The 19134-nt window shown below is 43.2% G+C and overlaps 1 protein-coding gene across 2 annotated transcripts; it reads left to right on the forward strand.

The window, feature by feature from the left end:
* The first annotated feature begins 724 nt into the window (after window positions 1-724).
* On the forward strand, window positions 725-19072 carry RSBN1 (round spermatid basic protein 1). 2 transcript variants are annotated; one of them, XM_021535977.3, is made up of 7 exons: window positions 725-1091; window positions 4609-5279; window positions 10881-11018; window positions 11431-11573; window positions 12420-12587; window positions 13701-13809; window positions 14368-19072. In XM_021535977.3, exons 1-7 carry the CDS (start codon window positions 740-742, stop codon window positions 14809-14811), a joined length of 2025 nt encoding a protein of 674 aa, XP_021391652.1. In that variant the 5' UTR covers window positions 725-739; the 3' UTR covers window positions 14812-19072. The 2 variants fall into 2 exon arrangements, with proteins under 2 accessions (XP_021391652.1, XP_085417239.1); XM_085561113.1 differs by lacking the exon at window positions 725-1091 and adding an exon at window positions 1261-4346.
* The last annotated feature ends 62 nt before the right edge of the window (window positions 19073-19134 follow it).

A 19134-nucleotide genomic window follows, 5' to 3' on the forward strand; every position in this document is an offset into this window, starting at 1 on the left:
CCGATGTTTCTATCAGTGGGGAGGGATAAAGATGCTGAACATTGTTTTATATTATTTTCCTGTAAAGACAGGAAAAAAAACACCAAACACCAAAAAAACCCCACCAACCAAGGTGGTATCTGAGGAATTTGGTCAAGAAGAATCTGCTGACCACTGCTGGAATGGAAAACTCAGTTGGTTTAAAGTTGGGGGAATAGCCAATATTGCCTTTTTTATTACTGTGGTCACAGAGTTTCTTAACAGCAGAAAAGAGTGAAAACCTTTACCCAAATTATATTCCTGTTTCTCCCAGGCTGGATACGGTTTGGAGCAACCTGCTGTCGTGGAAGGTGCCCCAGCCCATGGCACTGGGTGAAACGAGATTTTTAAGTTCCCTCCTAACCCTTCGCATTCTATGATTCAATGATTTCATTCCATCCCACAGCCACGGGCAGGGATGGCCTCCTTAAGCTCGCTCCAACAGCTCCGCATCATCTCCCTCATGGGGAAAACCTCCGCAGCACCCCGCGGCCGGTATTTAATGGACGAAGCACTTTGAGAAAAGCGCCAAACGCCATTGAAATAAAAGTTTTTGACCCCTCCTCCGCTCTCCCTCAGCACTTTCCCGCCCTCCTCCCGCCGCCCACGTGACCCGCGCCGCCGCCCCCGAACTACAAGTCCCAGGGTGCCCCGCGGGCGGCGCGTGCGCGGCGGCGCCCGGCGCTCGGGCCATTTAAATGTGTGTGAGGGAGCCCCTGAAATGGCCGCGCAGGTCGCCGCGGTGCCGCGGGCCCCGGAGGAGCCGCCGCCGCCCTCAGCGGACCGGCCCGCCCGGCCCCGCGGACCCCGCCGCCGGCGGGCGGCACCCGGTGAACCGCCGGCCGCTAAGCGAGCCCGGCCGAGCCAGGCGCTGCTGGCGGGGCCCGGCCCGGCGGAGCCGCTGCCCCCACCCGCCCTCCCCGCCGCCGCGGGGCTGTTCACGTTCTCCCCGCTCAGCCTCCCGCCTCCCGGGGAGCGCCGACACCACCACCGGCACCACGCCGAGCCCGCCGGCCACAAGGCGAGGCGCGGCAGCCCCGCGGACGGCGCGGCGGGGCGGCCCAGCCAGCGAGGTGAGCGGCGGGGGAGCGCGGGGGTCGCGGTGCCCCGGCGGGCTCGGCCGGGCGGCGCCGCTGCGGCCCCGGCGCACCTGTGGAGGGCGGCGGGGCTGCCCCGGGCACGGAGCGCGGGGCGGCCGCGTTGTTCCTGCTGCTGTCAGAATCGGTCTCGTCACAGGTGCAGCGTGCGGGTGTTGAGGGTGTGAAGGGTTCTTCACGTTAAAGTGTGAGGAGGTGCTGGTTTGTTGGGGTTTGTTTTTAAATGTTTAATTGTTTGGTTTTAATAAGTGGCCTGAGAAGGGATCTCGTGATTCCATACGAATATTTCCAATGCGGTTGTCAGAGGATGGGGCCAGATTCTTTTTCAGGGCTGCCCAGCAACAGGACAAGGCAGAATAGCCAGAAACTAAAACACAAGAAGTTCCTCCTCAACACGAGGAAGAATTTCTTTCAATGAAGGGTGGCAGAGCAGTGGAACAGGTGCCCACCGAGGTCCTGGAGTCTCCCTGTCTGGAGATATTCCAAACTCAAACCTGTGTCACCTGCTCCAGGTGACCCTGCCTTGGCAGGGGTGTTTTGCTGGATGATCTGCAGAGGTCCCTTGCAGCCCGAATTATTCTGTGTTTTCTTTTATTGAAAGGCCAAAAAACTCTGGATTTTAGTATGTGCTGTGCATAGTTTTGTTTATTTTATTTTAACAGTACAGAGTGATTGTTTTGGTTCTGCTCAGAGATTTGTTGTAGTAAAAAGCTTCTTGGAGAGAGCAACATAGATAGAAAATAACAGCAAAAGTTCTGTAATTAAAAATATAATGTGGTGAATTATGCTTGAGGAGTGTATGGGCAGGTTTTGTGCCAAAGAAACCAAAGATGCACTTGCTTACAGAAGTCAAGTGTCTGGAGTAAAGTCTAGGTAGTACTGTCTTAAGAACAGGCAAAACTAGTACCAGGAGAGGTTTTTCTCCTCTGGTTAATACTTCCACACCACTGTGCTTGAATAGTGACTATAAAAACTTCTGATTATAAACCTCTGAAATTTTATCAGTATTCATAAAGCAAAAGTTTGGAGCGATGTAACTTTGTAGAGTGGAGTGTCACTGTGTCAGTTCTAACCCAGAATTAAATTAGGCCTCTTAATGAAGGCTTAAACAGCGTGAAAATGAGCATCAAAATTCCAGATTTGTAAAGGAAAGCTGCTTGTTCATCTGAAGCTCTTCACTGCCTGTCCTCAGCTGTAGGGGTAGTGCCTTTTGGGATGGGGCTGTATTTCTTTCCCTGACTATCTGTTTTTATTTTGCTGTATAATCTAATTAAATTATCTATTACATTGACTGTCCCATGCTTATCTGTGGCCCCAGGTGACAGTGAAAACCCCCATTTTTTTACTGTTTAATAATGATTCTGTTTTTGTTGTGGGATGTCTGATCATTTTAGAGTAGCTGAGTTATTGGCACTGCTGTCACTCTGCCTCACTGTGGAGCCCTTAGTTTAGTGACCTGTCCACAGCCTCCTTGTGTTTGAGGTGCTGGAGGCCTTCTGTTTATTTAAAGGAATAATTAAAACTATATTTCCTTCAGGATTGCCAGGCATTATTATAATGTCACTGTTTAGCTTCACTGAATACAGCAGTTACTCACTGTAATAGTGAGACTCTGCTGTGTTCAATGGATCCAGCAGCAGCCAGGGCAGCTTTTATCCTGAAAACAGATACATGTTCACTGGAAGTTCCCAAATGCAAGGATTCTTCTGTCTGTTATTAGGACATGGTTTCATACAGGAAGATACTCTGAATTAAAATGTCTGAGGTTTTAAAACTATATGTAAAATCAGAAATGCTTACAATAAGAAATCTTTAACAACTAAATGTTCTTAGAAACGTACATAGGGAAGTATTCCCAGCAGTGCAGTGGTGGCATGAAATTATTATTTAGTTGCAGCTTGGGATCTCTGGTGCCACCAGGACAAATACTGGTGTGTGAATTGCGCGTTCACTCAGTGAGTAAAGCAATGTCTGTGCTCTAGAGCCCAGTGACTGAGCAAACCGTGTGCTCCTCGCATCCGAGCCTTGCAGCAAACCTCATTCCAAGAACCGTTTCAGTTGGCTTCCCAGAACAAGTGATACCGCCCTGCTTTTCCTGGTTTCTCTGAATTAGAAAGATCGGGGCCTTTGCTGCTTGCAAGGGCTGCAGCAGCACGCTGAAAACTTGTCTTTCAGGTCCTAAGACTATTGTATGAAGTGAGGATTAAGCAATCAGCTCTTTCTTTGCTCCATGAGTAACTCTGTTCCTTACTCCAGGCTGTTATGAAGGTCAGCCCTCTCCAGTAACGAGACCAAACCAGTAATGATCCAGTTAAACACTGGTTACACTGAAGAACCTGGAGCTGCCTCTGTTTATCACTGCACCCTTTTTCATAAAAGAGTGTAATGTGTTTTTTTTTCTTTAACTTTAGCACTCTAAGAGAATAAAGAGGGAATACCAGTGTGCAGCCAGAGAAAGGAAATTTCATTAGGACAAAGCCTTGTTCTGAGGGGAAATAGTAAAACTTTAGTTACTGCATCTTTAGTCAGGTGCTGCCTTCAGCAGCAGGTTGTTCTCATCGCCTTGGCTATCCTGCTAACACAGCTCCTGGGGATTTATGGGCACACTGTTGGATGGAATGGTTCTTTGATTCAGGCACGTTAAAATCTTGTATTGGCAATTGAGTTTGTAACAGCTGGGCCATCAAATTTTCTAATTACCTTTGTCCCTTGCTAAATGTTATTTGAATTAGTTTTTATTCTTGAAAGAAGAACAACTTAAGCTGTTCCATTTTGCCTGACAGAGCTACTACTTCACATTTTAGCTCTCATCCTTTTAGAGGTTGATTAACCTAAAAATAAAACCAAACAACTGAAACAGGCTCTTAATTTCTTTCTCTCCATTAACTGAATCGTTAACTACAGGACTGAATCCATTGATGTGATGATTTGGGTCCTTTAATTTTAAAAGATCAGCAATCTAAGCTTTACTTAAGTGTTTTTACTTCTAAATGTAAGTAAAGCTTGTAGCTCTTCTCTAAATGTAAGTAAAGCTTGTAGCTCTTCAGTGCTACTCTGTTTGCTTCTGTATCATGTATCCAAAATCAGGGAAGTGTTCAGTAATGAAAGTCTTAATGTTTAAATGTTACACATACTTGTTTATCCTCTTCCCCTGTATGGCACTGCCTTAAATGTCAGAAGTTATTAACGTACTTAATTATAGATGTCCCGAACTACAGACTCCTTTGAAAGGTATTCTAATAAATCTGTTTAAAATGGAAGTATTTCTAAAATATTAAGCTAGAATTTTGGAAGGTTTCCTTAATTCAAGGCTTTATTTGTATAATTATAGGTACTGACTTTTGACTTAATTATACAACCAAAAATGCAATGTTTTACAACTGGTCGGTCTCCCTGGGAATACATGGCTTCAGCAAGTGAGTGGCCTGAATTCTTTTGGGGTGAATATGCTGCAACTGCAGAACTCTAATCTTCTCTTTATTGTTGCTGCCAGAAACTCCAGATGAAAATGGCAAAAGCCAGCGAGCTGACAGTCTTATTATGAAGAAGATAAAGAAAAAAAAGAAAAAGAAACACCGGGAAGATGTGAGGGGAAAACGCCTGAAGATGTACAACAAAGAGGTGCAGACAGTGTGTGCTGGGCTCACTCGCATTGACAAGGAGACTCTGTCTCAAGGACAGTGTGACAGCCTGGAAATGAGCAAGGAATCCTTCAGGTACCTGAAGGATGAGCAGCTGTGCAGACTGAACTTGGGCATGCAGGAATACCGGATACCCCAGGGAGTCCAGACCCCCTTTGTGACACACCAGGAGCACTCTGTCCGCAGCAGCTTCCTGAAGACTGGCACTAAATTCAGTAACTTCATTCACGAGGAGCATCAGTCCAATGGAGGTGCCCTGGTCCTGCACGCTTACATGGATGAACTCTCATTTTTGTCTCCAGTGGAGATGGAGAGATTTGCAGAAGAGTTTCTTGCGTTGTCATTCAGTGAAAATGATAAAAATGCAGCTTACTATGCTTTAGCCATAGTGCATGGAGCAGCTGCCTATTTACCAGACTTCCTGGATTACTTTGCTTTTAATTTTCCAAACACTCCAGTAAAAATGGAAATTTTGGGCAAGAAGGACATTGAAACTACAACAATTTCAAATTTTCACTCTCAGGTAAGAACTATTCAAATGCATAAATGTTGCACAATACCTAGATTTGATTAATCTCAGTAACCCAGAGCAGACGTGATTTAAAATAGGCAAGTCACAAATGTATTTTCTGAGCAGATGAAGAAAGGTGATGTTATACTACACTGCTGTGCTGTGTATTCCTGCTTCTGCTTAAAGCTTTTCTGTGCTCCCTGGTAGCTGGTGAATCACACGTCAGACACTGCTACCTGTGACCTGAGGGAAGATCTGCACTGAGCATCTTTTTCTTCTAAACTTGGGAAAACACTGAAATTGTTCAAAACAACAGCCAAGTCTGTGTCAAGAATTGCACAGACTGCAAATGCTAACACTGCTTTTCTAGTCAGAGATGTGACTTGGTTTTTTTGCAGTGTTACTTTTCATGTTTCAGTATATCTGTTTCCCAAGGTTTTTAACATCTTAATTCCCTCAGTAGCTTGTGCTGTCTAAACTTTCTAACTTGTCAGTGGTTAGAGAATCTTTTTAATTCCCTTGAAAAGGAGCTTCGTTTTATTTACTCCCTCAGTTTCCATGGTAGGCTTAAACTAGTTTAAATTCTGAAATTGTATCTCCGTGTAACTTAAAGGGATGCAACAGTAAAAACTAAGCTAATTTTAAGATTCCCATATGAAAGTCTCTTGGATTTTAGCAGTGATGAGTATACCACAAGATTACAGTTTAGATAAAATTCTTTTTGATGGAACAAAGCTTCTTTCTTTTTAGTCTGAGAATGGATCCAAACTGCTGATTACCTTTAAGGTCTTTACTTGAGACATTAATTACATTTACTAGTTCACTAACCACTGCTGTGGGCAATAGCACTTCTGCACAGCACGCACCTGTGTGCTGCAGATGTGAAATGTGTCCACAGGTCAGGCTTTAAAGTCTTCTGTGTTAGTGATTTATCTGTGTTCTTTAGTTCCTGATTGCATTCTGGCTTGAGTACATGTGATGACCCCTGAAATGGCTAAACAGTCTCCAGAATGTTTACCAATTGCATTTTTGCTCAATGAATGTCCTGTGAACACGAATACTGGCACTATAAATACAAGTGAGGAATGTATGGTAATAAATAAGAGGCTTTGCTGGGCTATAGTCTGCTGGTACTTCAATTAATTCTATTTTAAGCACTGTCTAAACTTGATTAAGATTGAGTCATGACATAAGGTTCAGTTGGTCTAAACCACTTCTCTAAACCCAGCTTCAGCATGACCTGGTTAATCCTCTCTGGCTGAAGTGTGTTAGTGCAGTTCTCCCTCAGCAAACAGAGCAGGGGAGCTGTCACAGGCAGCTGGAGCAGGGCTCTGCAGGGAATACAGATGATGGAAAAGCTGAAGAAACATAGAAATTTGTGGTGGGTTCACCAAGTTTTGCAGGCTGCCTTGGCTTGGAATGGAGAAGTGCCCTGCTCGAGGGCTGGGGATGATGAATCTGGCTGTTGTGTTGCTGTTCCTTGGCAGCTCTGCTGAGGCTTGAACAGATTGGCCAAGCTTCACTTTTCACCCTTCTGTGAGAGAACTGTGCAGTACAGAAGCACTTCATAGTTGTGCTTTTGCAGATTAAACATGTTGCACTATTGTATGCTGTAACACTGGTTATTTATGATTAAGTTGCCTCCATTCTGGATTCCTTCTCTGTGCATGAGTTTGTTTTGCTGCGCTGACCTGTGCCAAGGGGTTTGGGAGCTTTAGGGAGTCTTGAATCCTGAAGATTCAGTGTTCAGAAATCAAAATTTGTTTTGTAAACTGCAAGTTAATGTGACCTTTGGCTTGCATGACATTCAACTGGTTTGTGTTTTTAGAGAAACTGAATTGTAGTATTCAAAATAAGGACTTTAATCTGAAGGACTTGGTAAGTCTTGTGATAATTAACTGCCTTGCAAGGTGAATTCCTTTGTTCTCAGGGCAGTGAGTTTATAGCAAAGCACTCCAATATGTATTTGTTACCTAAATGTTTGGTTTCGGTATCTTAAAATAATTAAGTTTTAGAGTCCTGAGGATTTTTTCTTGCATTGGCTCTCATGGGTTCTAATACTTCAGTACTGGAGCTCAGCTTTATTGTGGAGTTTTTCACTTGGGTTGAGAGCTTTCAAGACTCAAATCACTGAGCAGAAATTTGTAAGCTTTCCTCACATAAGGGCACGCTTTAATTTGGAAGTTCTTTGCAGTGCAGCTAGAATGAACTCTTATTTTCCTTATCACTTGTTTCTGTACAACTGCTTCCACTCAGTGAATGGGAATATATTTAGAGTTTTAAAAAAACCACTTCTGCTTTTTTTCCCAACTGATCAACTTGCCTGATGAATTCTCTCTCTGATCCAAAGAACAGTTACACTGTCACAGAGGGTGTGTGGGGTTTCTGGGAAGAGGCCAGGAAAGAGAATTGGGGAAGTAGGTTTTGCATAAGCTGCTCTTCCTTCTGGGAAGAATGTGAGAGAAGCAGCCAACAGGTGATAACTGGGTAAGTTTTCTTACTCCTGCTGTTCAGAATAGGTTGCTCTGTTCCTGACAGCTGTGGTTCATGAACCACATCATATGGGGTAGTTTGCCTACCCCATATGAACATCTCTGATTATGGAGGGGTAATTTCTGTTTTTTTCACAGTAGCTATCAAAGTATGAAATGGAGAAATTGTGCATCTGTACTGCATCCTTCACTTGGTTTGTCACTAAAGCCATATAAACAATGCCCAGTGGTCCTGCACTATGTCAGATTTTAGTCAAGCATGTCACCCTTGCTGTGCCTCATTGTCCTTCAGCAGGAGCCAGCCTTGTGTTCTTGCTTTCTTCTTGTAGCCAAGGTTTTGTGTGGTTGGTTTTATAGCTGACTTGGCATGCTGAAATATTGTTGCTGTCAACTGATTCATGCTTTTCTTGCAACTGGAGAGAAACTTCAGAGACTTAACCTCATTTGTCTCCAGCTGATTCCTCATCTGTGTGTCCTCTTCTCATCCTGTGCTGCTCACTTAACCCGTGGTGAGGCCGGGGTGCCTCGGGAGCATTCAAATAAACAGCAGCTCTGAGCCTCTGCCGGGAAGCACTGCCTGTCTGCTTCTGTTCTCACCCAAGTGTGGGAAACACTGAGAGGCACGTGGTGCAGCAAGAGAAAATGTCTCCATGAGCACTGGAGCTAATTTTAAACGTGCCCATAACTCACTGTCAGTGTTGGTGTGTGGAGCAGGGGGTACACAGAGCAGTGGTGGCTGGGTGGCATTTGAAAGGGCACAGGCTGCCTGAGCAGTCTTACTGGCCCCATTGTCCTTTTGCAACAGTAAAAACAGTGGCAGTGACTGCTTGTGATCCACTGCTGCTTTTAAAGCAGCACAGGGAACAAATTATAGCAAGGGAGGTGCTGTGGTAATAAGTTACTGACTTCTGGCAGCTGTGTGAACTGGAGTGACCCTGGCTAAATTCCTAAACAAGAGTTGAACTTTAAACAAAAATAAAAATCACTGAGAGAAGAGACGTCCTAATGGATATAATGAAGTGACTTCAGCTATTTCATCATCTCAGCTTTCTTCCCTGCAATGAGGGGTGCACACAGGTGACTGTGGAGTGAACAGAGCTCAGAGGGAATCTGGAGCACCTGGTGAATGAAACACCAAAGCACCTTGCAGTGCAGCAAGCAGGGTGTGTACTCATGGGACACTAAACCATGCAGTTGTAAAGGGAGAGAAAGGTGCCTGTTCTTTCAGATTGCATCATATTTTTGAGACCACTGGCCTAACCAGTGTTTGCTGCTCAGAAGGAATTAAGAATGAGAGAGCTGCTGTGAAGATTTTTATGGTATATTGAACTAGTAGACTACATCCCCTGTGATTGAGGTGCTTGAGATGAATAATACAGCCTGCTGGGGATTGCTGTGGGTTGGTGCATGTTGTCAGTGTAAACATGTCCTGGGTTGAATTCTCAAGTGTGTATATTCCTTTAGTTTATATTGAAAACTAGCAAAGCATTGAAATCAAATGTTTCCCTTAAGTATTTCTTCTGTTTGCTTTATAAGTCCTGAGTACTTGTCTGTTTTTCTATTGTTCCAGTGCATTAAAAAAAAACAAAGTTAAAGCTTCCAATTTTTCACTTCCTTTGAAAACATTACAAGAAAAAGCTTCATATGGAATTATAATTCATTTTAACTCATGACAAACACCTGTAAAATACTAGTGACTCTCACCAGGTGGTTTCAGTAGCACAGAACTGATCTGGAAGGAGTCTGTCTCCACTTAACACAAACAGTGCCAGGCAGTTAAATTTCACTGGATAAGGACCAGAACACTTCAGTCCTCAGTTTTTCTATAGATGCACAGAACAAAAATATTGCTGCGGTGTTCCAGTGCTCCTGCTCTGCTCTGAACTGCATTCAGCAAATAGAGTGAGCTAAATTTGTATAATTGTGAAATATCTATGGCTGCTACTGGAGGATAAAATTGCAGCAGTAACTTTATTCTTTATTAGTCTCTCCTAATTTAACAACTGCATGGAGTAGTTTAATGACGTTTGGTTTGCTGGCTAAACATGCAAAACTGAAACTAAACTTAAAGCTAAGCTGCTATGTCCATGTATCTATAAGTGGAGTTCTAAAATGCATAACATTGGGTGAACATGACTGTTAAACTGCACATTTACCAGTAATTGTTTGTCCTGTCCCACCACTCAGCCATGGAGAGCAGCTGCAGTTTTTCACCCCTGGAACAGTGAAGGGTGGTGGAAGGCTGGGGCTCAGGCACAGCTGACTTGTGCTCTGTAAAACTTGTGCTCTGTACATCAGTTATCTGTGGTGTCTGTGCAGAACCTCCTCTGTGGCCATATGGCACATTCCAGCTGCAGTCCATAGGATGAGGCTATAGAACACTGGAGTCTTGCCAGTGCCTCTCCTCTGGGAACAGGAAGTTCACAAGAGAAGTTTCCAGATGACCCAGCAAAGTAGGACAGTCTGTGTCCTACAGGATGTCCACGAGCTGTGAGATTAAAGTTTTTCTGACCCCAGCACTGACAGCAGGTTCTACTGCAAATGGCTATCCTAAAATTCTTCTGCATGAGCACTGGCTTTCCAGCTAAACTCCTCATTTCATCTGTTTTTTGTCCAATTTCCTGTGTATAATATGACCAGAACCACTGCATGAAAGACCCTGAGGTTTTTCACTGCAGTCCCAGAGGAAGGACCTCAGGGACAGCACTGAACTGAGGAATGTGCATATCCCAAGAGCATCCGGTTTGAAATGAAGAAGCAAAAGTCCAAATGCACAAACTAGTGGAGAGTTGAAGCTTGCTGGTGAGAGACTGAGTCACAATGAAGCCTTGTGTGGTTGTTTTCTCAAGTCAGCCTGGAAGTGCTGAATTGTTCCTGAATTAGTCAAATATTCACTTGCTGTTGTTCAGACTCCAGAAGGATTTCCTGTCAGGAGTACAGGCAGGAGTCCTTTCTTTCTCTTCTGTTCTAAACAGTCCCTGTGCATATTTCCAAAGGCACATCTGCTGAAACAGATGTAGAGGAGTTCAAGATTGATCCCAGCTGTGTTAGATCAGTCACTTTTATCCTCCTGTGAGAGAACTAAAGCTGTGCTGGTGTTGTGTTCCTGTCTGGCCCTCAGGTCAATCGGACGTACTGCTGTGGCACCTACAGAGCAGGACCCATGCGCCAGATCAGCCTGGTGGGAGCAGTGGATGAAGAAGTGGGGGACTACTTCCCAGAATTCCTAGATATGTTGGAAGAATCTCCATTTCTTAGAGTAAGCAGTAACTTTTGGTGTGTTCAGAGCACTTTAGATATTTAAGCAATTGTTAGGTTTCCAAGTAATTAGGAACTGTAAGGTATTTTCTTTATTGATGTGCTTATTTGGGCTACTGAGGTTCATTCTTTCCTGTGTCCAATTGAAAGGCATGGAATGAGGTGGCTAATTAAAAATAATCAAGTTTATTATATATACTTGCAATACATGCACTTCTACTTCCCTAAAAACTATGCTTGATAAAATTAGCATTGAATATCTTTTACCTCTCAAACTTGCTTAGTTTCTATGCAATTTTTTTGACAGCAGATTTGAACCAGTTTTACCAAAAGCATCATTTAATTTTTCTATCTCACCCAGTGTTTTGTGTTATGTGTATTTTGTGGGTTGTTTTGTTCCTGTTTTCTTTTAGATGACTTTGCCCTGGGGGACTCTTTCCAGTCTCAGACTGCAGTGCAGGTCCCAGAGTGATGATGGGCCCATCATGTGGGTGAGGCCGGGAGAGCAGATGATCCCCACAGCTGATATGCCAAAATCACCCTTCAAACGGCGCCGGTAAGGTTTGGGGTCCTTTTGTACTTGAGGTAGAACATTGCAGTTAAGTCTGTCAGATTTGGGAACAAAAGCTAAATACTTGATGTGTAACTGGCTCTTCAGAGGACTAATTCACATTTAAGATTCACTTTCACTTTGTTTCAAATTGGCTCAGCTGATAAAGTAAATGTTACCCTTGGTGGTTATTTTATTTCACTACTTCTGACAGTATCTTTCAGTACTTCTCACATATCCTAGATCAGTGCTTTAAGGTTAAAACCTCTTTTTATTATCCTGCAGACTTAATTCTTCTTATTTCTGTGAACCAATTTGGTGGTGAGGGCATGTGGAATGCTGTAAAACAGTAGAGATCCTTCCACTGCTCCTGCTGCCTTCTAAAGTCAGTGCTAAAGCACTTATTACACTGCCTGCCCATGAATTACTGTGTATTCTTGCTTTCTGTCTCTGAAAGAGTGCTCTAAAACAAATTTCAGGAGATTTGGAAGTATATTTTAGTTGTCATTTCAAGAAGAATATTTGGATGTACTCCCAAATAACTGAAGCTCCGTTTCTGTAAGATAGCTCTGTTTTACATACTGGTACATTTTTGGAGGAAATCTTTCAGCACAAGTAAACACAAACATTATGTGATTTGATTTGTTTCATAAAGTTTGATCTTATAACCTGAATTGTACTTTGCTGGTTTTGTTTTGATCTTTCACCAAATCAACACCTAGAAAAAAATCAGAGGGAAGTCCTTTGTTCCCTTGAAGCCTGCAGCACCCAGAATTTTAAGATTATTTCAATACAAATGTGAATTTTTGAGCAGCAGGGACATTTTTAGTGTGTGTTTTTCTGCTGTTGCAGGTCCATGAACGAGATCAAGAACCTGCAGTACCTACCTCGGACCAGCGAGCCCCGCGAGGTCCTGTTCGAGGACAGGACCAGAGCTCACGCTGACCACGTGGGGCAGGGCTTTGACTGGCAGAGCACAGCTGCTGTCGGGGTGCTCAAGGCTGTGCAGTTTGGGGAATGGTAAGTTGCTGCTGGGATGCAACACTTCTTTTTCTAAAAAAAAAAAAAAATCCTTTCAAAATAAACCTAATCATAAATGGTTTAAACCCTATAATGTAGCAATGGCTGGAATTGTCTGCCCAGGGAGGTGGTGGAATCACTGGATGTGTTTAAAAATAAAGCCTGGACGTGGCTTTAGTTTTAAAAAATGTTATATTTTTAAAAATAAAGCCTGGACGTGGCACTCAGTGCCATGGTTTAGTTGATGAGGAGGTGTTAGGTCACAGGTTGGACTAGATGATCTTAAAGGTCTTTTCCAACCTAGTTCATTCTGTGGGTCAAAAGCTGCACAGAGCTGAAAACCTCAAGCTGTGTACGTCTTATTTTTCCATCTTGAGGCAGTAAAAAATTTGGAACAGCAGCTTGCAGAATATTTTAGTGATATACAAAAGCCTTAAACTTGGACTGTCATCCTTGATTATTCCTTTCCTGAGCAGGTATATTAATTCTAGCTTTTGTAACTGTAGTCTAAGGGCTCAGTGTAATTAATTTCACAGCTGCAGTGCTTTCTCAGGTCATGTACCCAGGATATTGCTGTTGACCTTGCAGAGAAACTGGACTTGCATCATTATAATAATAGTTAGAAATTACATTAGAAATTGGATAGCGTTATTAGCATTATCATTAGAATAAAAGATGCCAGTATTTCCTATATTGTTGAATAAAACTCCTCACTGCTTCAACTTCAGTATTACTTTGTAATTTTGTATTTTTCCCTTAATGCAGAATTATTCTATTCAATTATAGAATGGAAGAATTGAGGCAAGTAGTGGTTCCTACAACACAGAGAACTTTGATAGTGGCAGTTTGAACCTGGTTCTCGGGCTTTTCAGTGCATTGTCCATGCAAACATCCCTTCTGTTGTGAATGCAGCAAAAATGGAGAAAGAAAAAAGGGAAATATATGAATTATACCTGTTTTTCAAAATAATACACTATTGAGAATGTTGAGCTTTTGTGCACAGTGTAACACTCAAGCAGGTCATTGGTTCAATGAAGCTTTCTGCTGGGAAGAGTTGGAATGCTCTGTAACTCAAATACTTCAAAAATTCCTGGAATTCTCTTTTTTTTCTAGGAGTGACCAGCCTCGTATAACCAAAGATGTGGTTTGTTTTCATGCTGAAGACTTCACTGACGTTGTGCAGAGACTTCAGCTGGACCTGCATGAACCTCCAGTGTCTCAGGTATCAAATCTTCCCTTGTGACAGCTCCTTCCTGCTGTTTAGAGAGGAGTTTCTGACAGATCCCAGCTTCTCCCTACAGTCAGCCCTTTAGTATCCTCTCAGTTCTCAGCTCTCTTGGGTGAATTTCCTTGTGTTTCAGGATAAAATAGTTGAGTTGGAAGGGACCTTTTCCTTTCCTCCAAGCTGGGGTTCATTCTGTGAGTCCCAGCATGTGCTATAGAAACAACCTGTTGATTAAGCCATATGTGCCTGTTCTTGCTTCTTCTGATGTTGTCTTAGGCTATGGAAACATCTAAACTCAGTCCTGTCAGCCCAAACAGTGCAGCCCATTGTTGTTGTTTTTAACTGTAACTACAGAAACCTTTTCATTCTCCTCTCAAGATGTCCTCTCAAGACATCAGAGAAATTGTATTTTTAAAGTCCAGTTTTCCTCTGAATTTGAAGTTTTACCCATGAAACAGAGACATTCTTATTTAGACATGAATTCTCTTGAAAATAGGAAGATGCTGAGTTGTTTGAAGAGTTTACCACTAACTTTCCCATCTCTCCTTCTCCCAGTGTGTTCAATGGGTGGACGAAGCCAAACTAAACCAAATGAGACGGGAAGGCATTCGCTATGCTAGGATTCAGTTGTGTGACAATGACATCTACTTCATCCCTAGAAATGTCATTCACCAGTTCAAAACAGTGTCAGCAGTCTGCAGCTTAGCCTGGCACATCAGACTCAAACAGTATCACCCCGTGGGGGAGACTTCTCCAAAAGCAGAAAGCAATTCAAGCCTGAACAGTGATGTTCCTGGAAATACAGAGGCAGAAGGTGAACCCCAAGGAGTGAGTGTAAAAATAGAGTCTGAAGAACCAGGTATAGAAATTCAGCTCTCCTCTGTTTCTTCAATATCAGGACTTGTGCAACCAGATCAGGTGGCGCAGCCCCTTCCAGGTTTTAAAATAGAGTCTGATCAGCAACACAATCCACAGGATCATGCAGGCTCTTCTGTGTGATATGTATATATTCAAACATTTTTTAAACAACTTTTTAAAATTTTGATGTGAAGTTATAGTTTTATAACTGGCTTATGTTTTATTGGAGAAATCTTGCCTATAATTCTATAAAGAAAGGTGACATTCCAAAATGTCAAGCATATCTTTTTTACACAGATTATGCAAAATTCAAGTTGTATTTTAACCCCTTAGTACAACCTGTAACAGTGGTCTACCACTTCTTTCTGTTTAAGTAAAGAGATGTTGAATATCTTCTCAAAATCAGATTGAAATTCCTCCAGGAATATGAAATGATTGAGCTCCATTGGTCAGTGTTATTTCCCTACTTTTACTTTATCTCTAATCTTCACCAGAAAGTGATGCTTTTGTAGAAGACTTGCAAAGTGATTTCCCCATCTCATTTTAATTGCTTAAAAAAGGAAAAAAAAAAATGGAAAAAAAAAAAGAAAAAAGAAAAAATAGAGAAAGCACAGCACTTTTGATGATTTGTGGAATTTTCGGTATGTCTGTTCTTGACATGTTGGTTTATATACAAGCTATAGAAATTGATGTTTCTTACAGTTCCTACAAGGGTGACCTGTAAAAAGAACTGAAGCAAGTGTCTGATTCCTGTTGAAATGCAATGACTTACTGACCTAACACTTCTCATAGCACTGCTTATGTTGTTTGGTGTGGGGGTTTTTGCTTCCAAAATACATCTTCCCTGAATGTGATAAATGCTAGTGTCAAAATTAGAGAACCTCTTGGTAGTCTTGTGGAGGAAACTGCTATCTTTGAGCACTTTAAGGCTTTAAAATACTTAACCAACTTGGCAGCTTGTTTTGATCGGGTCGTAACGTGTCCAATGGATCCACAATTTCCCTTGTACTGATGCACTTAATATAATAAGCATTGAGCTGATACCTGACTCCCTAGAATAAGGACAGCCTTACTGTGTAAGTTCTGTATTAGTATTTCACAATAAAAAGTATTTTGGCATTGGACTGCTTTTTCCATGTGTAGCTCCTGGGTGCCCAGTTACTGTGGAAAAATCAGCAGCACGTGCTCAATGTGTAGAGTGTCAGCTATCAACAGTTTTTAAACAATCTTTCAATATTTCTGGATGTTAACGTGTAACCTGTATTTGACTTTCACTCACCCCATTTATTACTGCCCTTTCCAGTCATCAAAAGGAAAAGTCCCTTTTCCCTCCTCCCCCCTCCCCACATTTAGAGTACAAGTTGGGGTTTGGTGCAACTTAAGCTGTCTCCAGATAACTTTATTTGTTCTAATCCTCACTGGGGAGGAAAGATTTGAAACACTATGTTAGACTAGACAAAAGCAAAGATGCTGTGTTAGTTCTGGATGCATCTTTTTAATATCAATTATTACTCTTCTCTTTATAAGGGTCTCTAAAATATGTTACTCTATTATAAATCTTACTTTGTGCAATATTGTTTGTGTAGGCTTTTATATACATATTAGCACCTCAGTGTAGAGGTCACTATTTTAAACTGATAGAGAAATAATCCTCAGAAGATACTGCAGTGATTAGTTAGAACCTGTATTACTCCTTATGTGTATGTATGTATTGTCTTCGGTACAAAAATGAGGACTAGGAAATATTTCAATTTAAAACTAATTTACAGATTGAAGTGGTAGTGACTCGTTTAGTAATCTGTGTAAATAAGGTGTTAGAATGGAAAGCTTTTATGATGAGAAGTAATGTGATTCATGCAGGGGTGTAATTTAATCTTAGCAGAAATTCTAGATGACTCAGCGCGGCTCAGAGACGAGCCGTCAGTTCTCTGGTGGGTTTTTTCCACTTTTTATGTTGAGAGGAATTTCATAGCTTTAAGGGTTGTGCAAAGTAAAATTCCTCACAGGCAATAGTGGTTTCAGTTCATCCTTCACATTCAAAGATTCCCCAGGGGTGTTCTTTCCTTTTGACCAAGTCTGCGAGTCTTCCACGTGCCTGTTCCGCCTCTCCCGTGCTGCTCCTGCCCGTCCCGTCCCCGGGGTGCCTTCCCTGGTCCCTGGCAGCCAGCACTGATCTCTCAGGAACTGTCACACCTGCAGGGACCTGCAGAGGCAGAGCAAGCAGGGCGAGAGCCCTCGTGCACCAACCTGTTTGTTTGTTGGGAAAATTGCAATGGAAGGAAGAGGGAATCCATTTGGAAGTCCTCTGTAAATTCTAACAGCACGTTTTCAAGTGGATGAAGGAAGACTAGGGTGGTTTGTGCTGCTTTCCAAGCTGTAGCTTTAGTGAAATCTGTGACAACAGCCTATAGTACCAGGAAAATGCTGACTTCCTCCTGCATGGAGGGACATGACCAATAGCGTCATGCTCTCTGTGCTCTGCTCAGTTACTAACTTAAAACCTAATGTCAGATTTAAATGCACATAAATAAAGGTATCTTTGAATGACCTGAATGTTGCTGATGCTATCCTACTTTGGAAGACTGAGGGAGAGAGGAACAAGCTGTTTGAGAATCTCTTACTAAATCCATGCTCAGCTTTGCTGTGCTTTAACCAAACTGACAGGCTTCAAATTCCATCTAAACTCTGGATGTAAAGTGTGAGAGGAATTGCTTGGGAAGCTGCTCATCCCCAGCCATTGCTTCAGTTGCCCAGAACAAAGCCTTGATGGGACAAATGCAAATGTTTCCCAGCACAAGACCTGTAGAACACTGATTTCTTTTAATGAGCTAGAGTAGTTTAGAGAGGAAGTAACAAGTTCAGGCCACTTAGTATTTGAGCAGAACAAATCCAGTAAATATTTCTGAGTATCTCATGTTAAATAGCTGCTATTTGAATTTCTCCAAGATTTCCTAAACCAGGCTTCTTAATGAGCTCATCACCTTTGATTTGATGTGATTTTTTGAGCCACATTTGATGACTTGTTCTAAGGCTGAGGAACTTTGGGCTGTTAAGTGTGGACTCCTCACAGCTCCTTCCAGGATCTGCAGGGGCTGCAGCTGGAGAGGGGCTGTTCATCAGGAACTGGGTGACAGGACAAGGGGAATGGATGCAAATCAAAAGAGGAGGAATTCAGGTTAGAGATGAAGAAGAAATGTGATGGGTGGTGAGGATCTGGTTGCCCAGGGAGGCTGTGGATGCCCCAGTCCAGGAAGTTTTTAAAGCCAGGTTGGGCAGCCTGGCCCAGCTGGAGGTGTCCCTGCACATGGCAGGGAGTTGGGACTGGATGATTTTTAAGGTCCATTCCAACACCTTAACATTCTGTTACCCTCAGTGGAAAGCAGATGCAGCACAGTTCCTAAATACAAATGTGCTGGTCAGTTCTGCAAATCCTCAGTGCTCCATTTGTGAGGATCTGCTCGGTGATGTGTGTCAGGTAGAAAATACTCCAGCTTTGTGCTGGAGACAGCTGTCACTGACCAAATGCTCTGTGTGTGAAACAGAACCGAGGCTTAGGCTCGACTTTAAATCAAGTGCTGGTGACTGAAAAATCCCAGGGATAGAGTGGTTCGGTTTTGTTAGAAATGGACTAGCAAATGCAGCGTGCAGCTGAGCTGGCAGCTGCCTTTGCTTTCCTCTCTCCTCTAGACCAGCTCCAGGTCGCTGTGTGCAGGTTCCTGCAGGTTCTGTTCCAGGAGCGGGGACACCAGCAGGTGTCCCCAGGGCATTCTAAGGGACACTTCTCCCAGGGCTCTGCTGCGCTCTGCCAGGTTTCCTGCGTGTTTCAGGTCAGTTCCCCGGGACAAGGCAAATTGTCCGAGCTTTCCCCGAGCGCTCCAGCGCTTCGGGCTGGGAAGGAGCTGCGTGCTGAGCTCCGCCGTGCTGCCGGGGGTGGGAGAGGAGCGGAGGGACCGTTCCTGTCCCCCAGAGCGTGTTCTGTCCCTTCCCGTGGGCTCCGAGCAGCGGCCAGGGCACCCCGAGCATTCAAACACCGCTTTTTCCCGATTTCTCTGTACAACATGTAAAGATACCGACTCCTGTATTGCTGTTTCGTGATTTAATTTGATTTGATTGGCAGCTACGATTATTTTTTTCTGTGGTTTTAATTTATCTAAGGTCTCTGCCTCCAGAGGACGTGTACAATTGCCTGGACGACTGTTTGCTTTGTGCGGCCTTAGTGTATTTATTGACATTCGCGCGTGTGCGGGGGCGGCCCCGCGCCCCCCCGCGCTGTCGGTAGCTGACTGTACACCAGTGTCAAACCGTTAAGCTATTTCTTTGTAAAATAGTCCTGCGGAATGCATAGAATTTTTTTCCTGTAAAGTATTTTTTTAAATAAACAAAAGTCTGATTTTGTCCTTTACCCGCTTGGGCGCTTCTTTCGTCCGTGGTTTGGAGGGGGGTCGGGGCGGCGCTCGGCGCTCG

Source organism: Lonchura striata, chromosome 26 (assembly GCF_050655825.1).
Source record: "Lonchura striata isolate lonStrDom1 chromosome 26, ASM5065582v1, whole genome shotgun sequence".
Classification (NCBI taxonomy): Eukaryota; Metazoa; Chordata; class Aves; order Passeriformes; family Estrildidae; genus Lonchura; species Lonchura striata.

Bases quoted from the DNA above. Each gene is read 5' to 3' on its own strand.
- RSBN1 (XM_021535977.3), top strand. From the start codon at position 740: ATGGCCGCGCAGGTCGCCGCGGTGCCGCGGGCCCCGGAGGAGCCGCCG. The intron at 11,019-11,430 runs GTAAGCAGTAAC...GTTTTCTTTTAG, and splicing joins AAGAATCTCCATTTCTTAGA to ATGACTTTGCCCTGGGGGAC. The intron at 11,574-12,419 runs GTAAGGTTTGGG...CTGCTGTTGCAG, and splicing joins TCACCCTTCAAACGGCGCCG to GTCCATGAACGAGATCAAGA.